At 50.8% G+C, this 22,461-nt stretch overlaps 2 protein-coding genes and 1 long non-coding RNA gene across 8 annotated transcripts in view; 2 read left to right on the top strand and 1 right to left on the bottom strand.

Moving 5' to 3' along the window:
- Positions 1-6,802, top strand: part of LOC105493400 (acyl-CoA dehydrogenase family member 10) — a 71,230-nt gene extending 64,428 nt beyond the window's left edge. For 5 of the 6 annotated variants that reach the window (XM_011761003.2, XM_024796447.2, XM_024796446.2 and 2 more), the window contains 3 exons: positions 3,181-3,324; positions 5,376-5,453; positions 6,042-6,802. In XM_011761003.2, the coding sequence (XP_011759305.2) occupies positions 3,181-3,324; positions 5,376-5,453; positions 6,042-6,182 (363 nt within the window). In that variant the 3' untranslated portion in view covers positions 6,183-6,802. Of the gene's footprint in view, positions 1-3,180; positions 3,325-5,375; positions 5,454-6,041 lie in introns of those variants that run through there. The other variant, XM_071071047.1, reaches the window with a different exon arrangement.
- An 8,199-nt stretch (positions 6,803-15,001) lies between these two features.
- LOC139356652 (uncharacterized) lies at positions 15,002-17,966 on the bottom strand. Its single transcript, XR_011608836.1, has 2 exons — positions 17,641-17,966; positions 15,002-16,783 (listed from the first exon to the last, which is right to left on the bottom strand). It is a non-coding gene; the product is annotated as an uncharacterized lncRNA (long non-coding RNA).
- A 104-nt stretch (positions 17,967-18,070) lies between these two features.
- The window catches only part of LOC112422914 (aldehyde dehydrogenase 2 family member), a 38,770-nt gene continuing 34,379 nt past the window's right edge, over positions 18,071-22,461 (top strand). The window contains exon 1 of the mRNA XM_071071051.1: positions 18,071-18,228. Within this exon, the coding sequence (XP_070927152.1) occupies positions 18,115-18,228 (114 nt within the window). The 5' untranslated portion in view covers positions 18,071-18,114. The remainder of the gene's footprint in view (positions 18,229-22,461) is intronic.

Genomic DNA, 22,461 nt, shown 5'->3' with positions numbered 1-22,461 from the left:
AATAAATCAGACACCAGGGAGACCCCATGTGGCTTGTTTTTGTCCTTAGGGTTCCATCATCTGGCCTGTACCACCCTCCTCCACAGCATATCCAGAAAACTATTCTGCCATGACCCCACCGCCCCCAAAGTTTGGAAACCTAGGTTAAAAGACAGCTGCTGCCAGGACAAGAATTCAAATTGGTGATTATCAATTTCAGAAAGGTGACGCATACCATGAGACTAAAACCAGTGTCTCACAAGAACTGCTATTGAAAGAACAGAGGCAGTCTGCATTTTTGATTACTGAGCAAACCTGTGATTTACACCCTTTTTAGTTAAGACTGACCAGTTATTTTTTCTTTCTAAGTAAAACGCTCCTGTCTGTGGACTCAGGTATGGTGCTTCAGCCCCATGTGGCATTAAATTCAACCTGGCAGAACAATTGGACTGAATGAATCAGACAGAAGTCTCCAGAAAGTACATAGCATGAACATGGCACCTCCACTGAGGACTTGGTTGGAGTAATTAGGAATCTACAAAAGATTTGCTACTAGGAGGTTCACCACAGTGCTCATTCAGATAGCAAAATTCTGAACAACTTATAAGGATAACAATGACTGTTGGACAAATGAACCACGAGATGACATACAGTGAGACTTTAAATGATGCTGTGGAAATCTATTCCTTAACATGGAGAAATTGTTCACTATATACATTTAAATTTTTTGAAAAAAGACTGTGACCAGGTGTGGTGACTCACTCCAAGCACTCTGAGAGGCTGAGGCAGGCAGACTGCTTGAGCCCAGGAATTTGAGAGTAGGCTGGGCAATATGGCAAAACCTCATCTCTATGAAAAATAAAAAATAAGGCCGGGCGTAGTGGCTAATGCCTGTAATCTCAGCACTTTGGGAGGCTGAGGCGGGCGGATCACTTCAGATTAGGAGTTCAAGACCAGCCTCACCAACATGGTGATACTGCGTCTCTACTGAAAATAAAAAAAAAAAGCTGGGCCTGGTGGCACATGCCTGTAATCCCAGCTACTTGGGAGGCTGAGGCAGGAGGATCACTTGAATCCAGGAGGTGGAGGTTGCAGTGAGCTGAGAACGCACCACTGCACTCCAGCTGGGGTGACAAAGCAAGACTCTGTCTAAAAAAAAAAATTAAAATTAAAAAATTAAAAATATTAGCCAGGTGGGGCTGGGCGTGGTGGCTCACACCTGTAATTCCAGCACTTTGGGAGGCTGAGGTGGGCAGATCACTTGAGGTCAGGAGGTCGAGTCCAGCCTGACCAACATGGAGAAACTCTGTCTCTACTAAAAATATATAATTAATTGGGCGTGGTGGCACATGCCTGTAATCCCAGCTACTTGGGAGGCCGAGGCAGGAGAATTGCCTGAACCTGGGAGGCGGAGGTTGCGGTGAGCCAAGATCACACCATTGCACTCCAGCCTGGGCAACAAGAGCAATACTCTGTCTCAAAAATAAATAAATAAATGAATAAATTAGCCAGGTGTGATGGCACGCATTTATAGTCCTAGCTACTCAGGAAGCTGAGGTGGGAGGATCTCCTGAGCCTGGGAGGTCGAGGCTGCAGCGACCTGTGACTCTGCCACTGCACTGCAGCCTGGGCAACAGAGCAACACCCTGTCTGGGGGGAAAAAAAAAAAAAGAAACAAGCTGTTAGCTTTGATGCAAAATAATGTTTTTGTTTTTTGTTGTTTTTGTTGTTATTGTTTTAAGCAGGCTGGCCGGGTGCAGTGGCTCACACCTGTGATCCCAACACTTTGAGAGGCCGAGGCAGGCAGATCACCTGAGGTCAGGAGTTAGAGACCAGCCAGGCCAAAATGGTGAAACATCCCGTCTCTATTTTAAAAATACAAAAATTAGCCGGGTGTAGTGGCAGGCACCTGTAATCCAAGGTACTTGGGAGGCTGAGGCAGGAGAATCACTTGAACCTGGGAGGCGGAGGTTGCAGTGAGCTGAGATTGCACCACTGCACTCCAGCCTGGGCAACAAAAGCGAAACTCCATCTCAAACAAACAAAAAGGCTACAAAACAATATGTAGAGTATGGCTCCTGTTTTTGGAAAAAATAAGTATATATACAAAAAGTCTAGAAGGATAGAGGAGAATATCCACCAAATACTAACTAGAGGTGACTAGATGGTGGGATTCTAAGTGTTCGTAATTACTGTCCTCTCTTTTTTTGTTCTGAAAACGGGTAGTTTTTCTGCCATGAGATAAATTATTTGTGTAGATTCTTTTAGTAAAAAAATTAAAAAACAAAAAAACTAGGCTGGGTGTGGTGGTTCATGCCTATAATCCCAACACTTGGGGAGACCAAGGCAGGAGGATTGCCTGAGTCTAGGAGTTCGAGACCAGTCTCGGCAATGTAGTGAGATCCTGTCTCTACAAAAAATTGAAAAGTTAGTTGGATGTGGTGGTTCACGCCTATGGTCCCAGCTGCTCAGGAGGCTGAGGTAGGAAGATTGCTTGAGCCAGGGGAGGTGGAGGTTGCAGTGAGCCAAATTCATGCCACTGCACTCCAGCCTGGGCAACAAAGTGAGAACCTGTCTCCAAAAAAATTTAAAAAAGAAGGAAAAATAATCAATAAAACAGGAAAAAAAAGGAATACTTAGAACCTTTTCTGATGCCTTGTGACTTTCAGAATTTAAAATCCCCATTGCAGATACAGCCGCCCACAGCAGAAGGCCGGGAGCAAGAGAGGGGGCTGAGGAGACCTTGCTTCCACTGGAGCTGCAGGGTGGGAAGGGGTGCTGCGGTCAGCAGAGGGCACCCTTCGCCTGCGCCGTGTGCAGTGCCTGCAGTCACTCCCTCATTTCCAGGAGTAGCCTTGGACCAGATGCTGGCTCAGATCTGTAACTGCTCCTGTCTGGTAGCCAGGCCTGCCCAGATGTACAATGGCTGGAATAAAGGGTTCTTGGAAGCAATTTGTTACAGGTACCCTGTGGGCTATGGCTGGCTGTGGCGCACATGAAGGTTGTGTGTCAGACCTACTCCCTGGAAATGGCCCATGGCTGCACACAGGCACCTTGGCTGAGAAGCTGCACGGTCCTGCTTTCACTCTCCTCCCCTGCTGTGTCCTGTCTGCTTCCACTCAACTCTTCAGGCCACCAGCCCCCACCTCTTGTGACCACCCCCAGCCCAGCGTGTCCTCAGCCCATCTCCTGTGTCGACAGGTGAAGTCCCGCGTGGCCTTTGGGAAGCCCCTGGTGGAGCAGGGCACAGTGCTGGCGGACATTGCGCAGTCGCGCGTGGAGATCGAGCAGGCGCGGCTGCTGGTGCTGAGAGCTGCCCACGTCATGGACCTGGCAGGAAACAAGGTAGGGGCAGGGGCATGAAGGGGCCTCCCAGAGGCAGAGATTCTTCCTTCTCATTCAGCAAAGCATGAGAGCCTGGCTTCTTGACATTAGAAACTATTTCACCTCTACTTGGAGCTGTTTTGGCAGTTTTTCAAAAATTGAACAAGAAGAGAGGACTGGCCTTTGTGTTTTACTGACCTGGTGAGCTGCTTAGTCCAAGGCAGTGGGTTTGATGGGGCCACAGCACCCCTGCCTGGGTGGCCCTGGACTCCCAGGGCCATTGGTGGAGGTGTTGGACAACCTAACAGTAAGTCAGGGAAAAGGGACCCTCTACTGGCCTTCATCTGAATATCGAATTAGCAAAATAGAAGCTTATTTTCAAGTGTGACATTAGTCATTAACTAAGGCGCTTTTTAACCTTTTATTTATTTATTTTTTGAGACAGGGCCTCACTCTGTAGCCAGGCTGGAATGCAGTGGTACATCATGGCTCACTGAAGCCTCAGCTTTCTAAGTAGCTGGGACTCCAGGCGCACACCTCCATGCCCAGCTAATTCTTTTTTTTTTTTTTTTTTTTTTGAGACGGAGTCTCGCTCTGTCGCCCAGGCTGGAGTGCAGTGGCCGGATCTCAGCTCACTGCAAGCTCCGCCTCCCGGGTTCACGCCATTCTCCTGCCTCAGCCTCCCGAGTAGCTGGGATTACAGGTGCCCGCCATCTCGCCCGGCTAGTTTTTTTGTATTTTGTAGTAGAGATGGGGTTTCACCGTGTTAGCCAGGATGGTCTCGATCTCCTGACCTCGTGATCCGCCCGTCTCGGCCTCCCAAAGTGCTGAGATTACAGGCTTGAGCCACCGCGCCCAGCCTCTTTATGTTTTGTAGAGACCGGGTCTCACCATGTTACCCAGGCTAACTAAGGCTCTTTCTAAGTGCCTGTGATGACCAAGTACAATGCCATGTTGACCGTGCTTTGTCCAGCCTTCTGTGGGGCAGCCTCCACCCCCACCCAAGATCCTCAGCCGTCAGGGACCAACCCAGGTTCACAGTTCCTGGTTCTTTGACACTGGCGTGCTAGATAGATATGGTAGAGGCTGCTGGGTGTCCCCCTTGAACACCCTGCCCCAGGGCAGATCACTGTAGCTCGGTTTCCCAGAGCCCTGACTGGCCTTGGTCCACTGCTGCTTGGAGGCAGAGCTGGCCATGACCCTGAGCAAAGCACAGGCCCCTCCCCCTTGTCCCTTCAGTGTGTGCTGGCTGTGTTCCCCGTCATCTGGGAAGACAGCCACATTCTCCCAGCACTTGCTTCACATCTTGCAACATAAGATAGTAGTTGCTAACATGGCGCCCTTCATCCCTGGGTGCTGTCTAGCCATATACCAGGCAGGGGCAGCCTCACCCAGCTCACATCAGCGAGACCTTGGGGCCTCTGTTGTGGATCCTGGTGTTTGACTTCCTCCTGGGAATCTGATCATTATTCCAAGCTTTCTGCCCTCGGGTCTTTTTTGTTGTTTGGTTTTTTGTTTTGTTTTTGAGAGATGGAGGCTCGCTTTGTCGCCTAGGCTGGAGTAGAGTGGCATGATCTCGGCTCACTGCAACCTCCGCCTCCCGGGTTCAAGCAGCTCTCCTGCCTCAGTTTCCCAAGTAGCTGGGACTACAGGCGTGCACTACCACACCCAGCTAATTTTTGTATTTTTTAGTAGAGACTGGATTTCACTATATGTTGGCCAGGTTGGTCTCGAACTCCTGACCTCAGGTGATCTGCCTGCCTCGGCCTCCCAAAGTGCTGGAATTACAGGCCTGAACCACTGCACCTGGCCTGTTGTTTGTTTTTGAGATGAGGTCTTACTCTGTTGTCCAGGCTTGAGTGCAGGGTTGCAGTTTTGGCTTACTGTAGCCTCGACTTCCCAGACTCAGACAGTCCTCTCACCTCAGCCTCCTGAGTAGCTGGGACTACAAGCATATGCCACCATGCCCAGCTAGTTTTTGTATTTTTAGTGGAGATGGGGGGCGGGGGGTCTCACTCTGCCACCCGGGCTGCCCTTGGGTCTTTTATAATCACATCTCCTCTTCCTTACAGGCTGCAGCCTTGGATATAGCCATGATTAAAATGGTCGCCCCATCCATGGCCTCCCGAGTGATTGATCGTGCGATTCAGGTGAGCACAGACTAGACAGTTGGCTTATTTGAACCATCAATACCAGATGCCAAACTCCCCTGTCTTCAGCCGCCCAGCCTCCCGTAGACCCTGGCAGACACCCTGTGTCACCCACTCACCATGCATGCGACTTTCCTTTTCCTCTTCAGAATGACCCAGCAAGGTGCGGGGTGCCATCCTACCCCCATTTTTAATGTGAGGAAACAAGCACAGAAAAGTAAAGTGACTTGTCCAGGTCACTGAGCTTGCAAGTAGCTGACCTCAAATTCACATGAACCTGGGTTTTCATAAGCCCGGAGCCCAAGCTCTTTACCATGCAGGGAGGCCGCCGCCTCAGATCCTAACCCCCGGCCCCAACATGGGGCAGAAGGCACCTGCAGAGTGGACCTGGGGAGTCTGGAGGCTGTGGGATGGCAGGTGTGGCCCCACGGAAGCCCTATGGAATATTAGTGATTGTATCACATAGGTGCCACGGGGGAAGTCTGGGAAGATGGTTGTTATGGCCCATCAAAAGCAGGCTATCATTCCTGGGGCCCTCAGAGACAAGGGCTCACCCAGGGCCGCCTCCCTCCACCCTGTGTCTGCCAGGCCTTCGGAGCGGCGGGCCTGAGCAGCGACTACCCACTGGCTCAGTTCTTCACCTGGGCCCGAGCCCTGCGCTTTGCCGACGGCCCTGACGAGGTGCACCGGGCCACGGTGGCCAAGCTAGAGCTGAAGCACCGCATTTAGAGGCTTGGGGCTGCAGGAGCCCAGTGTCCTGGCTGGACCAGCCATGCTCAGATCTGTCACTGACGTGCCTTGAAAGATCCAGTGTGTGTGGCTCCTGCACCCTGCTCAGCAGCTCTGTCCCAGGACAGTCAGGGTGCACTCAAGCTTTCTGGTTCTCCACAGAAGACATCTCTGCAAGAAGCCTAAAGTCTGTTTCAGGCCAGGAGGAGGGGATTTGCTGAGGGCCAAGGGGGTTCCAGGACAGAGTCTGGAAAGCTGGTCTTCAGGCTCTCAGTCCCGGGCTGGGCAGGCACGGTCACTTCACTTCAGCCTCTCAGTCCCTCTCTCTGCCTGTGGGGATCTGGACACATTTTGGGAGGCCTCCCGAAGGCTGTGGGACATGCTTGCTCTGGCAGCTGCAGGGTTCCTGTCTGGCCTCCCTGGTGAGCAGAGGGGTGGCCACGATGGGCAGCGGCCTGGAGACCCAGGGCCTGAGTGCCTGGGAAAATGGAATGCAACCCACATTGTAAAGCCACTGGCATCTGATTATCTCCATTTGAACACACAGCACAGAACACTCATTTAAATGTTGTTTTGGAAAGGGGTTTTGGGATCACAAAAGAATAAGAAAACACATCTCAGAGGCTTTGTGGACTTTCTGTGTCATACAAAGAGAATCGAGTGGAGAGGTTCCCTTCGTGCCTCCTCCCGCCTGTGTTTCCTTGAGGTCCAAGCTGTCATCTCAGTCTCATACATGCTGGGAGCGCAGAGGCCACGGGTCCGATAACTCCCGAGTTGGCTGCCTTCCCTCACTATGTAGCCCAGGGCCCTGTACTCAAATACACTTCACCCAGGAGCTGGCATGTGAGGCCCCTGCAGCCTCCACCTGCTCCATAGTCAGAATCATATCTGGTGGAACAGGAGGTGGTGGCGCTTTCGCCATTACACTTTGGAGTGCAATCTCTCTTCTCTGAGGAAAGTGGAAACGCTTACTCACTTGTGGTCTGAGCTCCTTGAGAAACCCGGCGATATGCAAAGATGAGCCAGGGGCAGTGAGGACCCAGCCTACTGGTCTTATAACTCGTGGTGGTGTAGCCAAAACCTGTCACAGGTTAGACCAGACGGGCAGGGACCATCCCCCTGGCTGCCATATTGCTGAGATGACCCTGTGGGAACCACCTTCCCTGAGAATGGCCAGCCAGGACCGCGCCCCTACACTATCGGCACCACGAGGGGCCCGTGAATGGCTCCTCAGACCCGTGTGCGTGGGGGTGTGGGGAGGCAGGTCCCCCTTCACCACACTTGAGAAACTGCTTGTTACTCAAGGAAGTTAAACCCCAAACAAATGCCTGTCACAACGCCTGCCACACTGGCCTCCTGACCAGTGTGGCAGGAGCACAGCAGCTGAGTGCTCCCTTAGGCTCCAGGAGGAGGGGTTTTCTTCAAAAAAAGGAAGTGGTCATGGCCTGGCCTGTCTCGTGGGCCTAAGAATGTTTTTCATGGCCTCTGAGGTTAACCTTGCCTGTTCAGTAACACAGCTGCAGAGAGGAAAATGGGAGTCAGGCTGTGGGCACCCCCACATCTCCCTCAGATCCTCTGCCTTGAGGGCTGGAGGCCCTGGGGACCCTGGGAATGCTGCCTGCAGACAGGCAGGTCCCTGCAGGCCCTCCACCTTTGCTAGATGATTCTGCCCACCACTGTTGAGGGAGCCCCAGCTCTGGGCCCAGCACGAGTCCAAGCCTTGGGGGAATGTGCAAGTAAACAAATCAGGCCAACTGCTGGCCTTTGGGGTTTGCATCTCAAGTAGGGGATGGTGGTTAGTGCCTCGGAGGCCTGGGCACGTGATGGGGCAAGCACTGCTGGGGCTGGAGGCTGAGGGGAGGACTCTCTCCAGAAGAGGTGTCTCAGCCAAACCTGCCTGACAAGAAGAAAGGGCAGGCTGGGTGCTGCGGGTCACACACATAATGTCAACACTTTGGGAGGCCAGATGGCATCTGGATGCCAAGACCTGTGCTCGCCAGGGCCTGATTTCAGATACTGTCAGATCATTCCACAACAATCCTACAGAGGCTGCAAAGAGACAATTCCAGGCAACTTGTCTGGGCAGGTCCCCTTCAAGACGGCAGCTGGGAGTGACACCGAAAGAACAGGCTCCAGCGATCTCTGCTGCATGTCCCCATTGTAAGTCCCCTGGGGTTGTCTGTCACCACCCAGGGCTTCAGAGTTCCCCAGGAATGCCTTGGGTGTGCCAGAGCTGTCACTCAGAGACCGCTCTGGTTGGTATTTCTGCTGCCTTCCCTGCTGTGACATGGGTGCAGATTTCTCCCCTTCGTCCATTTTACCAAAATGGATGTGCGTTGGGACAGGTGAGTCCCAGACTCCAGTGGCCTGGGCCCACATCTGCAAGTAACCTGGGACAGGGTTTCTTTTAATCAAGTTGACTGAATGGAGAAATGGCCCAGGGGATTTTCTATCCTATCAGCGTTAGACAGATGACACAATGGTGAAGAGCTGTCAGAGGTGAAGGTGGACACTAAAGTGGTAGGAACAGGTTTTTATTTATTTTTCTGAAACAGAATCTCACTCTGTTGTCCAGGCTGATGTGCATCGGTGCCATCTTGGCTCACTGCAACCTCCACTTCCTAGGTTTAAGCAATTCTCCTGCCTCAGCCTTCCAAGTAGCTGGGATTACAAGCATGCGCCACTATGCTTGGCTAATTTTTGTATTTTTAGTAGAGATAGGATTTTGCCATGTTGACCAGGCTTATACTGAACTCCAAACTTAAGTGATCTGCCTGCCTCAACCTCCCAAAGTGCTGGGATTACAGGCATGAGCCACTGCACCCAGCAGGGACAGGTTTTAATCAGTCATAAGTCATTGCCATAGGGAGCAGGGCCCAGTGGGAACTGAGCTCCACTTGGATTTGTGCGTAGGTGATGGGAGGGGTGGTGTTTGGGAGGGGGGCTCAAGAGTCAGGAAGGGGAACTATGGAGAGCAGGAAGGAGCGTGGTTGGCGTGACACCCGTCTGGGTTTGCTAACTGGCTCTTAGGGTTAGGCTCCTGCCCTCCCTCGGAGGCTCAGGGACAGGGTTCATCTTCTAATGTTGCTGGAACAAACAGTAACTTCTTTCAGCAGCTTTGGGCTTTCTCAGGGAGGTATGGGCATCCCAGGGATGTGGTCTTGAGCTGTTGGACACCATGTAACTGTTAAGTCTTTTCATGAGAGTATGGGGATGTGGACTTAAGCATTTGTGTTGAAAGTCTGCAGTTTTTCTAGGCCAAGTTTGAGGTGTAGTGGAGATGGGAGCTCAGAGGGAGGCTGGCAAGAGTGTGGTCAAGGAGAGAATTTTTGTCAGGACTGTGGCTCTGGATTCAAGTGGCCCAAATTCAAATGGGTTTATTTTTATTTATTTTTATTTTATTATTATTTTTTTTTTGAGACGGAGTCTCGCTCTGTCGCCCAAGCTGGAGTGCAGTGGCCGGATCTCAGCTCACTGCAAGCTCCGCCTCCTGGGTTTATGCCATTCTCCTGCCTCAGCCTCCCGAGTAGCTGGGACTACAGGCGCCTGCCACCTCGCCTGGCTAATTTTTTGTATTTTTTAGTAGAGACGGGGTTTCACCGTGTTAGCCAGGATGGTCTCGATCTCCTGACCTCGTGATCCGCCCGTCTCGGCCTCCCAAAGTGCTGGGATTACAGGCTTGAGCCACTGCGCCCGGCCTCAAATGGGTTTAAATCCTGGCTCTGTGACAGAGTAGCTGGGCAACCTTGGGAAATGTTCCTTCATCTTAAAGACTTAGATCTCTTGTTTTATTTATTTATTTAAATTTTTTTTAGAGACAGAGGTCTCACCATGTTGGTCAGGCTGGTCTCAAACTCCTGAGCTCAAGCAATCCTCCTACCTTAGCCTCCCAAAGTGCTGGAATTATACCACACCTGGCCAGATTTCTCATTTGAAAAATGAATAGACCAGTCCTTGCCTCCCAGAATCACCTGAGGATTAAATGGGATGATGCGTGGCTTACCATAAGCCACAGCACACACCAGCTGTTCCTGTGTGGCTGGAGTTAGGAGCAGGACCCGCTAAAGAGGAGGTCTCGGCTATGCTCACACTGGGGTGCAAGCATGTGGGGCCTCATATGGGCTGAGGACTAGCCTGGACCAGCTAAGATGCCATGCTTCTCACACTTAACTAGCAAAGGAATGCCACTGAGATCAGGTTAAAATGCAGAGTGTGGGCCGGGCGCGGTGGCTCAAGCCTGTAATCCCAGCACTTTGGGAGGCCGAGGCGGGTGGATCACGAGGTCAGGAGAGCGAGACTATCCTGGCTAACATGGTGAAACCCCGTCTCTACTAAAAATACAGAAAACTAGCCGGGCGTGGTGGTGGGCACCTGTAGTCTCAGCTACTTGGGAGGCTGAGGCGGGAGAATGGCGTGAACCCGGGAGGCGGAGCTTGCAGTGAGCCGAAATCACGCCACTGCACTCCAGCCTGGGAGATACAGCGAGACTCCGTCTCAAAAAAAAAAAAAAAAAAAAAAAAAATGCAGAGTGTGGTGTGGTGGGCCTGCTTTCCTAATGCACTTGCAGGGCGTGCTCCTTGTTTTGGGACCCACTTTGAGAAGCGAGGGTAAGAAAGGCTTGACTTCCCTAACCTGATACCCAGGGGAGGGAGAATGAGCGACACCACCTGGCTGGAATCATAAGAGCTACTGGGTATTTAGTACATACCAGATGCCAAGAACTATCTGTATATTATTATTATTTTGAGACAGAGTCTCACTCTGTCATGTAGGCTGGAGTGCAGTAGTATGATCTCAGCTCACTGCAGCCTCTGCCTCCCGAGTTCAAGTGATTTTCTGTCTCAGCTTCCTGAGTAGCTGGGAGTACAGGCGTGCACCACCACGCCCGGCTAATTTTTGTAATTTCAGTTGCGATGGTTTCACCACGTTGGCCAGGCTGGTCTTGAACTCCTGACCTCAGATGATTGACCCGCCTCAGCCTCCTAAAGTGCTGGGATTACAGGCATGAGCCACTGTGCCCGGCTGGTTATTTTGAACTCTCTAACAATTGGCAGATCCTTTTATTCTGCCCCTGCTAGAGATGAGGAGACAGGGGTTCAAAGGAGTTGCACAACTTGCCTAAGATCACACAGCTTGTCAGTGAATTCAAACCTAAATTCAGAAGATCCTGGAGCTCTTTCTACTCCATGGCATAGATTGTTAAGATCACCTCCTGAGAGGTACTGGCCTCCTTGCCTAGGAAAGGAGGAAGATGATGAGGCTCACGTCACCAAGGAGAGCATGCTGTGCCCTCAAGAAGCGCATGAGCTTCTGATACTTCCAGAATAATTTCCGGGATGCACCCCCCGACTGCCTCTTAGGGGGTCAGGCTCCACCAGGGGGTGTCTGCCCTGTGCCCTTGGCTGCATGTGGGGTGTCGAGCCAGCTGTGTGTCCGAGAGAGAGAGAGAGAGAGAGAGAGAGAGAGAGAGAGAGAGAGAGAACATATGCAAACAAAGAGGGCAGAGCTGGGGCTCGGGGCTGACCACATTTTTCCTCCTACCTGTGAGGGCAGATGTCTTACTGTGTTTTGTTTTGTTTTGTTTTGTTTTGTTTTTGAGACAGAGTTTTGCTCTTGTTGCCCAGGCTGGAGTGCAGTGGTGTTATCTTGGCTCACCGCAACCTCCATCTCTCGGGTTCAAGCGATTCTCCTTCTTCAGCCTCCCAAGTAGCTGGGATTGCAGGCATGCACCACTACACCTGGCTAATTTTGTATTTTTAGTAGAGACGGGGTTTCTTCATGTTGGTCAGGCTGGTCTAGAACTCCCAACTTCAGATGATCCGCCCACCTTGCCTCCCAAAGTGTTGGCCACTGCGTGAGCCACTGCGCCCAGCCAGATGTCTTCCTGTTAAAATGGAGCTTTGAATTCCCCACCTAACATCATTGTTTGCAACAACAACAACAAAGAGCTTCCATAGACTGAGTCAGTGTCCCAGAATGGGGACTAAACAACCAAACATCTAGAATCTCACCAGTCAGTGACCCTGAAGGAGACCTCAGTCACCATCTTTGTTAGAGAGCAAGTGGAACTAGGGTTTTTTTAAGCCTGAAAACACATCAGTTGTGCCCTAACAATGAAAGGTTTCGAGTAGTTGAAAGCTAAGAATTTGAATATCTTAGAGGAAGTTAAGTGGCTTGAGGTGTTTCCACAGAAGGTCTCAGCACTGAGAGAATGCCTGTGCTTCTGCCGGCCCCATTCCTGCCAGTGAGCCCACAGACATGGGGCGATGAAGAACCAGGAAACAGATGGAAAGAAACGTGGAAGAGAGGAAAGCGCTCTGTCAGGGCAAAATCTTGGTTGAGAGTTAAGTTTTAGTTCATGCTTTGGAGAGACTGAGCCACAAGGAGCCATAATTATATTAGAGTTTCAGCACATCCAGGTGATCTTTGTCTGCAGTATTTTGTTGAGGACAGCATGAAAGCAGCTGAGGCCGGATGGGGTGGCTCATGCCTGTAATACCAGCATTTTGGGAGGCTGACGCGGGTGGATCACTTGAGGCCAGGAGTTTGAGACCAGCCTGGCTAACATGGTGAAACCCTGTCTCTACTAAAAATACAAACATTAACCAGGCGTGGTGGTGCATGCCTGTAATCCCAGCTGCTTGGGAGGCTGAGGCAGGAGAATTGCTTGAACCCAGGAGGTGGAGGTTGCAGTGAACTGAGATGGTACCACTGCACTGCAGCCTGGGCAACAGAGAGAGACGCTGTCTCAAAATTAAAAAAAAAAAAAAAAAAAGCACCTAAGGAAGGCTACTATGGTCACAAAATACTTCCCAGAAGATGGGACTTGGGCTGGATCTTGATAGGGAAGATTTCCATAAGGAGAGAGGGCAGGACGTGGGTGGAAGAGGTGCATCAACAGTAGGGCACCAGGGATGAGAGAGCTGCTGATTAAGGTTATGGTGAGCACCACAGACCGCAGACAAACCAGAATAAATGAACCTGTGGACCAGCGTGTCCTGCACTGAGACACACACCACACACACCAGGAGGGACGAATAAGCACGTTGCCCACACGGTATCGATGTATGTGACTGTGGATAAGTCAGCTCATTTTCTCCTTCCCCTCCCCACAACCAAGTTTACTGCTGCTCCTGGCTCCCCCATCCTGGGGAAGAGCACATGGTAGGAACCTCGGCACCCCCTCCACTCCTCTCTCGCCCTCATCTCCACACAGCTACCTGTCAATTCCACCTTCATGCTCTCTCTGCCAACTGGGCCCTCCTCATCTCTCTGGCTGTGGCCTGCCTCCCCTCTACAACTGAGTTTCCACGCAGTTCTCAGAGGAATCCCTTGAAGGCACATGTGCAACCTCTTCATTTCTAGGCTGAAAGATCTTGGTTAAGAGAAATATTAGTACAAGCTATTAAAACAGGAGGCGGCCGGGCGTGGTGACACATGCCTGTAGTCTCAGCATTTTGGGAGGCCAAGGTGGGCCGACTGCTTGAGCCCAGCAGTTCAAGACCAGCATGGGCAACATAAAGAGACCCTATTTCTACCAAAAAAAAAAAAAAAAAAATTAGCTGGTGCCTTAGTCCGTTTTCATGCTGCTGATAAAGAAATACTGGAGACGGGGCAATTTACAGAAGAGGTTTAGGCCAGGTGCTGTGATCCCAGCACTTTGGGAGGCCAAGGCAGATGGATCACCTGAGGTCAGGAGTTCAAAACTAGCCTGGCCAACATGGTGAAATCCCATCTCTACTAAAAATACAAAAATTAGCCAGGCGTGGTGGCATGTCTTTAATACTAGCCACTTGGGAGGCTGAGACAGGAGAATCGCTTGAATCTGGGAGGCAGAGGTTGCAGTGAGCAGAGATTGTACCACTGCACTCCAGCCTGGGTGACAGAGTGAGACTCTGTCTCACAAAAAAAAAAAAAAAAAAAGACAAAAGGAGTTTAATGGACTTACAGTTCCACATAACTGGGGAGGCCTCACAATCATGGCAGAATGCAAGGAGGAGCAAGTCACGTTTTACACGAATGGCAGCAGGCAGAAAAAGAGCTTGTGCAGGGAAACTCCCGTTTTTAAAACCATCAGATCTCGTGAGACTCATTCACTATCAAAAGAACAGTGCAGGAAAGACCCACCCCCGTAATTCAATCACCTCCCACCAGGTTCTTCCCACAACACGTGGGAATTGTGAGAGTTAGAAATTCTAGATGAGATTTGGGTGGGGATGCAGCAAAACCCTGTCAGGCATGGTGGCATGCACCTGTAGTCACAGCTACTCAGGAGGCTGAGATGGGAGGATCAATTGAACCTGGGAGGTCAAGGCTGCAGCGAGTTGTGATTGCACCACTTCACGCCAGCCTGGGTGACAGTGAGACCCTGGTCTTGGGGAAAAAAACAAAAAAGAGAAAGCTACAGTGATGAAAACAGTGTCGGGCCGGGCGCGGTGGCTCAAGCCTGTAATCCCAGCACTTTGGGAGGCCGAAACGGGTGGATCACGAGGTCAGGAGATCGAGACCATCCTGGCTAACACGGTGAAACCGTGAAACCCCGTCTCTACTAAAAAATACAAAAAACTAGCCGGGCGAGGTGGCGGGAGCCTGTAGTCCCAGCTACTCGGGAGGCTGAGGCAGGAGAATGGCGTAAACCCGGGAGGCGGAGCTTGCAGTGAGCTGAGATCGGCCACTGCACTCCAGCCTGGGCCACAGAGCGAGACTCCGTCTCAAAAAAAAAAAAAAAAGAAAACAGTGTCATACTGGCACATGAATAGAGAGATCAATGACACAGAATATACTGTAGTTCAGAAATAACTACTTACAGCACTTACTAGTAAAGAGATGACTGGCAGGATGTATTTGTGCCATATATGATAGACAAAATGTTAATTGCATATACATATAAGTACCTACATATAATACATATAAAGTACCTACAAATCCATTTCAGAAAGACCAACAATCCAATAGAAAAGTGAGCCAGAAACATGAGCAGCTAGTTCATAGCAGAGGAAACATGCATGACTTCATCTAGGCAAAAATGCTCAAGCTCACTTGTAAAAGAGAAGCAAATTAATGTGGTAGCGAAATGCTACTTTTTTGTCTCTCAGATTAGCAAAGCTAAACAAAAATCCTGAAACTTCTACTGGTGAGGGTGTAAGGAAACTCAGACATGACAGGGAGTGGGGCATAAATTAACCAAACTTCTTTGGAGGGTAATATAGTCCTATCTGTATTTAAATTGTAAATATTCTTTGTTCCATTTCTACTAATTTCTTTTTTCTTCTTCTTTTTTTTTTTTTTTTTTTTTGAGACATAGTCTCTATCACCCAGGCTAGAGTGCAGTGGCACAATTTCGGCTTTTGGCTCACTGCAACCTCTGTATCCCAGATTCAAGCAATCTCCTGCCTTACCTTCTGGAGTAGCTGGGATTACAGGCATTGCCACCACTCCTGGCTAATATTTTTTCTTTTTTTTTTTTTTTTTTGTATTTTTAGTAGAGACGGGGTTTCACCATGTTGGCCAGGCTGGTCTTGAACTCCTGATCTCCAGTGATCCACCCACCTCAGCCTCCCAGAGTGCTAGGATTACAGGCATGTGTCACCGTGCCAGCCTCATTTCTATTAATTTCTTAAGCAAATCAAGAACATATATTGTGGCATTGTTTGTAGTGGCAAAAGATTGGAAACAACCTAAATGTCCATCGTAGGAAATTCATGAAATAAAACTACTTCATGTATCCAGAGGAATACCATGAAACTGTCGAAGAGAATGGGGACATGTTCCTTATGTGCTGTGACAAAGCGATCTCCACACACAGTATTAAGGGAAAAAAAGTACCTGGTGCAGTGGCTCACACCTGTAATCCCAGAACTTTGGGAGGCTGAGGTGGGCGGATCACCTGAGGTCAGGAGTTCGAGACCAGCCTGACCAATATGATGAAACCCCATCTCTACTAAAAATAAAAAAATTAACCAAGTGTGGTGGCATGCACCTGTAATCCCAGCTACTTGGGAGGCTGAGACAGGAGAATCGCTAGAACCTGGGAGGTAGAGGTTGTAGTGAGCCCAGATGGTGCCAGCCTGGGCAACAAGAGTGAAACTCCATCTCAAAAAAAAAAAAAAAAAAAAAAAAAGTGCTGTTGGGAAGGGGAATTTGGGGCCTTCATGGCTGCATTCAGAGAAGGAAGGGAGTCTTGCTTATCAGATTATCTCTGCAGCTGATCTCCAAACCTATTTCCCTTCTTCCTGGCACACAGGGCCACTCATTTCCCAGACTCTTGCATGGAGGCAAAGTTGTGTGATTGAAATCCAGCCAGGCAAGCAGGCTCAGCCCACGGAAACCTCCCCTGGGCCACCCTCCATGCCTTTTCTTCCTCTGGTTTGTGTGGAATGGTGCTGAGCCCCAGCACGACTTTGGTGGAATCTGGTATTCAAATCAGAGTCCCGCAAAGAAAGGAGCCTGGGTCCCTGAGTTCCCAGCTGGAGGAGAATTCCAGGAGTCCACCTGTTGGAAGCAACATGAGCAGGGACTTCATTGCATTTCCACTGGAATTCTGGGGCGTCTCTCTTGCAGACAGTAATTAGCTGTAATATCCCTTTGGCATCGTATTAGCCCTTAAAAGCAAAGCAAAACAAAATTCACACACTCTGCAGGCCTTCTTTGGCCCTGGAATCCACATTTTGCTTTAGCCAAACTCTCTGGCCTCAGCTCCAGGGGCTCCAGCCACAAACAGCTCCCTGGACGCTTGTTGCCTAGATGTGCACCTTTTCTGCAATTCTCTGCTGTCCAAACATATCTCTTCTGGCACAGCTCAGCTCCTGTCACTTCTCCTGGCACAGCTGAGCTCCTCTCACCCACTCCTCCGGCTTTTGCTGATATTTATCTGGCTGAAATACACACATTTGACTGGGTATCCCACCTCCCTTCCCAGCCAGTGTCCTCTGTTCCTTCCTGCATACCCAGTGCCCAACCCCAGCATGTCCCTAGAAAAAAAGAGTTGGCAAAATCCTTAGATCCACCTGAGAAGAGTTAAGAAGCAAATTCATGGCCGGGCGCGGTGGCTCATGCCTGTAATCCCACCACTTTGGGAGGCCGAGGTGGGCGGATCACGAGGTCAGGAGATCGAGACCATCCTGGCTAACATGGTGAAACCCCGTCTCTACTAAAAATACAAAAAATTAGCCGGGCGTGGTGGCAGGCGCCTGTAGTCCCAGCAGTATACTTGGGAGGCTGAGGCAGGAGAATGGCGTGAACCCGGGAGACAGAGCTGGCAGTGGGCCGAGATTGCGTTCCAAGACCCTCCCTGCCCTGGCCCTGGTCGCCTGTCCCCCTCTCTCTCCCCTTGTTAACTGGGCTGCATTCATTCTTTCCATTTCTCTAACACGTGCCATGTCCCATCTCCTGGCCTTTGCCCTTGCTGTTCCCTCTCATCATTCAGGTCTCATTGTCATTTCCTAACCATGCTACTTACAAAAGCAGTGCCCTCTGCCCCATCCATGTCACCTCGTTCATCTCCTTCATCTCCGAAATGATCTCGCTTTTGGATTTACCGCCGGTCTCTTCCCCTGGAGCATCAGCCAGGGAGGTCAGGGTCGCCCTGGCTCGGGCCTGTTCACATTGGGGTCAAAGGCACACATTGGGGGCTCAACCAAGGCGAGCTGCGTTCGCGGGGCCGGGTCTTCCCGCACACGTGGAGGGCGGTGGCGGGTGCGGAGGCGCCGCGCGAGCCGGGAGGCAGCCAAGGGCAGGGGATACCTAGCGCCACCCGCTTCGCCTGCTTCAGCTGCGCGCCCCAGCCCAAGGATGGGAAGACGCGGCCCCGCCCCCGGCCCGCCCCCGCCTTCCCATTGGCGGTCGCGCGGGGCGGGGAGCGGGGTCGGCTCTGTGGCCCCGAGCCCCCCCTAGCCCTGCCCTCCGTCCGCTCGCAGCCCGCTATCCTGCTGCCATGTTGCGTGCTGCCGCCCGCTTCGGGCCCCGCCTGGGCCTCCGCTTCTTGTCAGCCGCCGCCACCCAGGCCGTGCCCGCCCCCAACCAGCAGCCCGAGGTCTTCTGCAACAAGGTGAGCCCCCCGGCCCGGCTCGCGCTTTGTTCTCCGGCCCAAGTTCCCGCAGGCCCCGCGCCGCCATGGGCCTCAGTGTACCCATCTGGGGCTCGAGGGACTTGCAGAGGCTGAGCTGGAAGCACATCTGCCCCTTCCTCTCCTGCAAGCATTTTAGCCCCTGCGCCGCCTCTGACAGTCCCCGTCCCGTTTCCCCTGACTTGGGCCCCCGCTCGGTCTTCGCCCAGCCTCGGTCTGTTTTCCAGCGCCAACTCTCGGGATTCCGTTCCCCCCACGGTCCTTGGCTTTCGGGTCTCCGCGGGGTCCCCACCCTCAACCACTTAGAAGACGCGGCCAAGTCCCTCTTTGCGGGAACTTTTCTGTTTTTTCCTTAGTCATCCCCTTTACCCCCTGACTCATGCCCTCATCCAAGGAGTTCAAAAGGAAAAACCAGGAAAGAGGTGATTTGCAGCCAGCGTTCTCCAGTTCGCCAAGGGCGAGGCCACGCCAGTGGGCGCTCGACTGCTTCCATCGCTGGGAGTGGGGAATCCTGGAGGACCTTAGGCCCCAGGGCGCCGACTCCAAGGGGTGTCCGCGGCTTGCAACGCCGGCTTCGACCAAACCAAGGAGGAGCTTTCCAGGATAAAACCGATTCCCGTGGTCCATTTATTGATTGCTCAATCAGTAATACTTTGGAATATTTTTTATTTTGATCTTTGAGTTTGGGCAAAGTTCTAGACTTCACAGAGGCCGAAACTGGTAATGAAAGAGTTTGTTTTGTTTGTGCCAGTGCATGTTGGCTGCTTTCTCTGACTTAAGTTTCTCCTATAAATGGTAAGGGGCTCAGAGGGTGAGGTTCACACAGGTCCTCATCAACCGGTCACTTCATAGTTAATCACAGCTCCTGTCCTCTCTGCACAGCCTTTGTGCCTGGCACTGTTCTAAGGGTCTACCTGTTTTGCAATTTAAGGTAATTCTTACAACAGCCTCAGTAGGTAGGGACTATAATTCTCCATTTTATAGATGAAGAGACTGAGTCACAGAGAGGTTTAGTGACTCACCTGAAGACCAAAGTCAGTGGCATAGTTGGGGTTCACAGCTGAACTTCCAGGAGTAAGCCCCTGACCAGAACATTCCATGGTATGTTGTGACTCTGGGTGGGAACAAAGGGAACACCGATCCTCTGGGACTGTTGCTGATTTGGGATGCTGTAGAGCTGACTCCTAGCCAGCTGCTTTCAACAGCACACCTGCTGGTCTGGCCCTGAGTGTGGCTGCAAATCTGGATATAGGTGATGGGTAAAGCCACATGCATGTGATTTTAGGGGATGTTACAAAAGTCATTTGCAAGGGAATTTTTAAAAAGATAAAATAAAATGTCTTCTGTATAACACAAGCTAAAAAGGCAGCAGCTGTGGCTCCCTTGGCAGCCTGTGCAACTGAGGAGTTCATGCTTGGAAGACTTGAGCATCAAAAGATCTAGCAGAGGCCAGGAGCAGTAGCTCATGCCTGTAAATCCCAGCATTTTGGGGTGATCCCTTGAGCCTAGGACTTTGAGATCAGCCTGGGCAACCGCAAGACCCTGTCTCTAGTCTCTACTAAAAAAGTAAATTAGTCAGGTATGGTGGCACATGCCTATAGTCCCAGCTATATGGCAGGCTGAGGTGGGAGGATCCCTTGAGCCTAGGAGTTCGAGGCTGCAGTGAGCTATGATTGGGCCACTACACTTAGTCTGAGCAACAGAGCAAGACCCTGTCTCATAAACGTCCTCAAGGAACAGCCATCACACTAGGAACCCTTGTGGCCACAGGATCTGATTAAGATCTTTATCCTTCATCACATGCAGGTGAGGCAGCTGGGTCCAGAGGTGCACCCAGGCCTGTGGGTAACACTTCCTGTTCTCCAGATTTACTCTGTGGGTGTAGGCTGGAGGAGTGGAGCCAATTCCCGTGGTTGCTTTTCTTTATCAGACTTTTTGAGATCATTAAAGTAACACATGCCCACTGTATAAAATTGCAGAGGACTGACAACTCTCTGGACACAGTCGGCCAAGGTGGTTCATGCCTGTGATCCCAGCGCTTTGGGATGCCAAAGTGGGAAGATCGCTTGAGGTTAGATGTAAGGCTGCAGTGAGCTATGATTGTGCCACTGCACTCCAGCCTGGGCAATGGAGCAAGAACCCATCTCTTAAAAAAATAATAAGTAAATAAACCTCTCTGGATACCCCATTGTACTCCCTCCAAGAGCACTGTGAACAGGTGGGTGTGTCTCTTGTAGACATTTTTTCATTTACAAGTGCCTGCAGCGAGAGAGAGAGAGAATGCAAGCACACCAGAATTTTTTTTTTAGACATAAATGAGATGCAACCACTTATATTCTGAAGCTCCCCGTCTCACTGAACAATGTACCTGGGTTATCATTCTGAGTACGTTCAGATCTTATTTAACCCTTTCCAAGGACTACAGAGCATTCCACTTTGGCGGCACCATGCTGGAACTGGCCCTCTTAGAGCCCCCTGGGCTGTTTGCTGTGTGGCCTTGATGCCAACTCAGCAGGAAAGAGGGATGTTGTGTACAGCAGTGGACTCTGCACCTCAGCTGCCTCATCTGTAAAATGGGGTAAAATGGCTGGGTGCAGTGGCTCATACCTGTAATCCCAGAACTTTGGGAGGCTGAGGCGGGTGGATCACGAGGTCGGGAGTTCGAGACTAGCCTGGCCAATGTAGTGAAACCCTGTCTCTATTAAAAATACAAAAATTAACAGCGAGACTCCGTCTCAAAAAAAAAAAAAATACAAATATTAGCCAGGCATGGTGGCGCGCCTGTAATCCCAGCTACTTGGGAGGCTGAGGCAGGAGCATCACTTGAACTTGGGAGGCAGAGGTTGCAGTGAGCCGAGATCATGCTACTGCACTCCAGCCTGGGTGACAGAGCGAGACTCCGTCTCAAAAACAAAAGGGGATAAAATTCCATCTGCGTCACCGAGTTGCTGGGAGGACCAAATGGGGTGAGGCTTCATGGCCGCTGGTGCCTCCATATTGATTGCAGCCTTAAGCAGGAACTGGGATAATAGTGATGCTGTGAACTTGCAGTATCTTGGTGATCAAACTCCATTTGATATGGATGCTGTTATATTTGCAATTTGTTTCCTGAAGGGGTGAGCTAGGTTGTGGTAAAGTAGAATGGGAGTTTGGGGTGAATTAAAACTTGCATCTTTATTCTTACTCTCTCTTTCTATTTTTGTTTTTGTTTTGAGACAGGGTCTCTCACTGTTGCCCAGGCTGGAGTATAGTGATGCTCACTGCAGCCTCAACCTCCCAGGCTCAGTCAACAAGTTACCCTCCTACTTCAGCCTCCCAAGTAGCTGAGACTACAGGCATACCCTACCACACCTGATAATTTTTGTATTTTTCATTTTATTTTATTTTATTTTATTTATTTGAGACAGACTCTTGCTCTGTTGCTCGCGCTGGAGTGCAGTGGTGTGATCTTGGCTCACTGCAACCTCCACCTCCTGGGTTCAAGTGATTCTCCTGCTTCAGCCTCCTGAGTAGCTGGGATTACAGGTGCCCACCACCATGCCTGGGTAATTTTTTTGTGTTCTTAGTAGAGATGGGGTTTCACCGTGTTGGCCAGGCTGGCTGGTCTTGAACTCCTGACCTCAGGTGATCCACCTGCCTTGGCCTCCCAAAGTGCTAGGATTAAGGCGTGAGCCACTGTGGCCAGCCTAATTTTTGTATTTTTTATAGAGATGGGGTTTCGCCATGTTGCCCAGGCTGGGTATTGAACGCCTAGGCTCAAGCAGTCTTCCCTCCTTGGCCTCCCAAAGTGCTGGGATGACAGGCGTGAAGCACTGAATTAAAGAGAGAACTGACAGAAAGGCAATTAAGGATGGATTTCCCAAGGCTAGGTGTGGTGGCTCACAGCTGTAATCCCAGCACTTTTGGAGGCCAAGGTGGGAAGATTGCTTAACCCCAGGAGTTCGAGACCAGCCTGGGCAACATAGCAAAACCCCATCGCTACAAAAACTTTAAAAAATTAGCTGGACGTGGTGGTGAGCGCCAGTAGTCCCAGCTACTTGGGAGGCTGAGGCAGGAGGATTGCTTGAGCCAAGCAGTTTGAGGCTTCAGTGAGCTTTGATCTTGCCACTGCAGTCCATCCTGGGCAACCCTGCAAGTCTACATAGGCACCGTGCAGAAATGTTCATTGCAACTTCTTTTATGTCAGTAAAAGCTTAGGAAATAAGCCAGCTTGAG

Source organism: Macaca nemestrina, chromosome 10, assembly GCF_043159975.1.
Source record: "Macaca nemestrina isolate mMacNem1 chromosome 10, mMacNem.hap1, whole genome shotgun sequence".
In the NCBI taxonomy this organism is placed as follows: domain Eukaryota; kingdom Metazoa; phylum Chordata; class Mammalia; order Primates; family Cercopithecidae; genus Macaca; species Macaca nemestrina.
The sequence above is the reverse complement of the archived record's forward strand: the minus strand, read 5'-3'. Positions and strand labels throughout refer to the sequence as shown.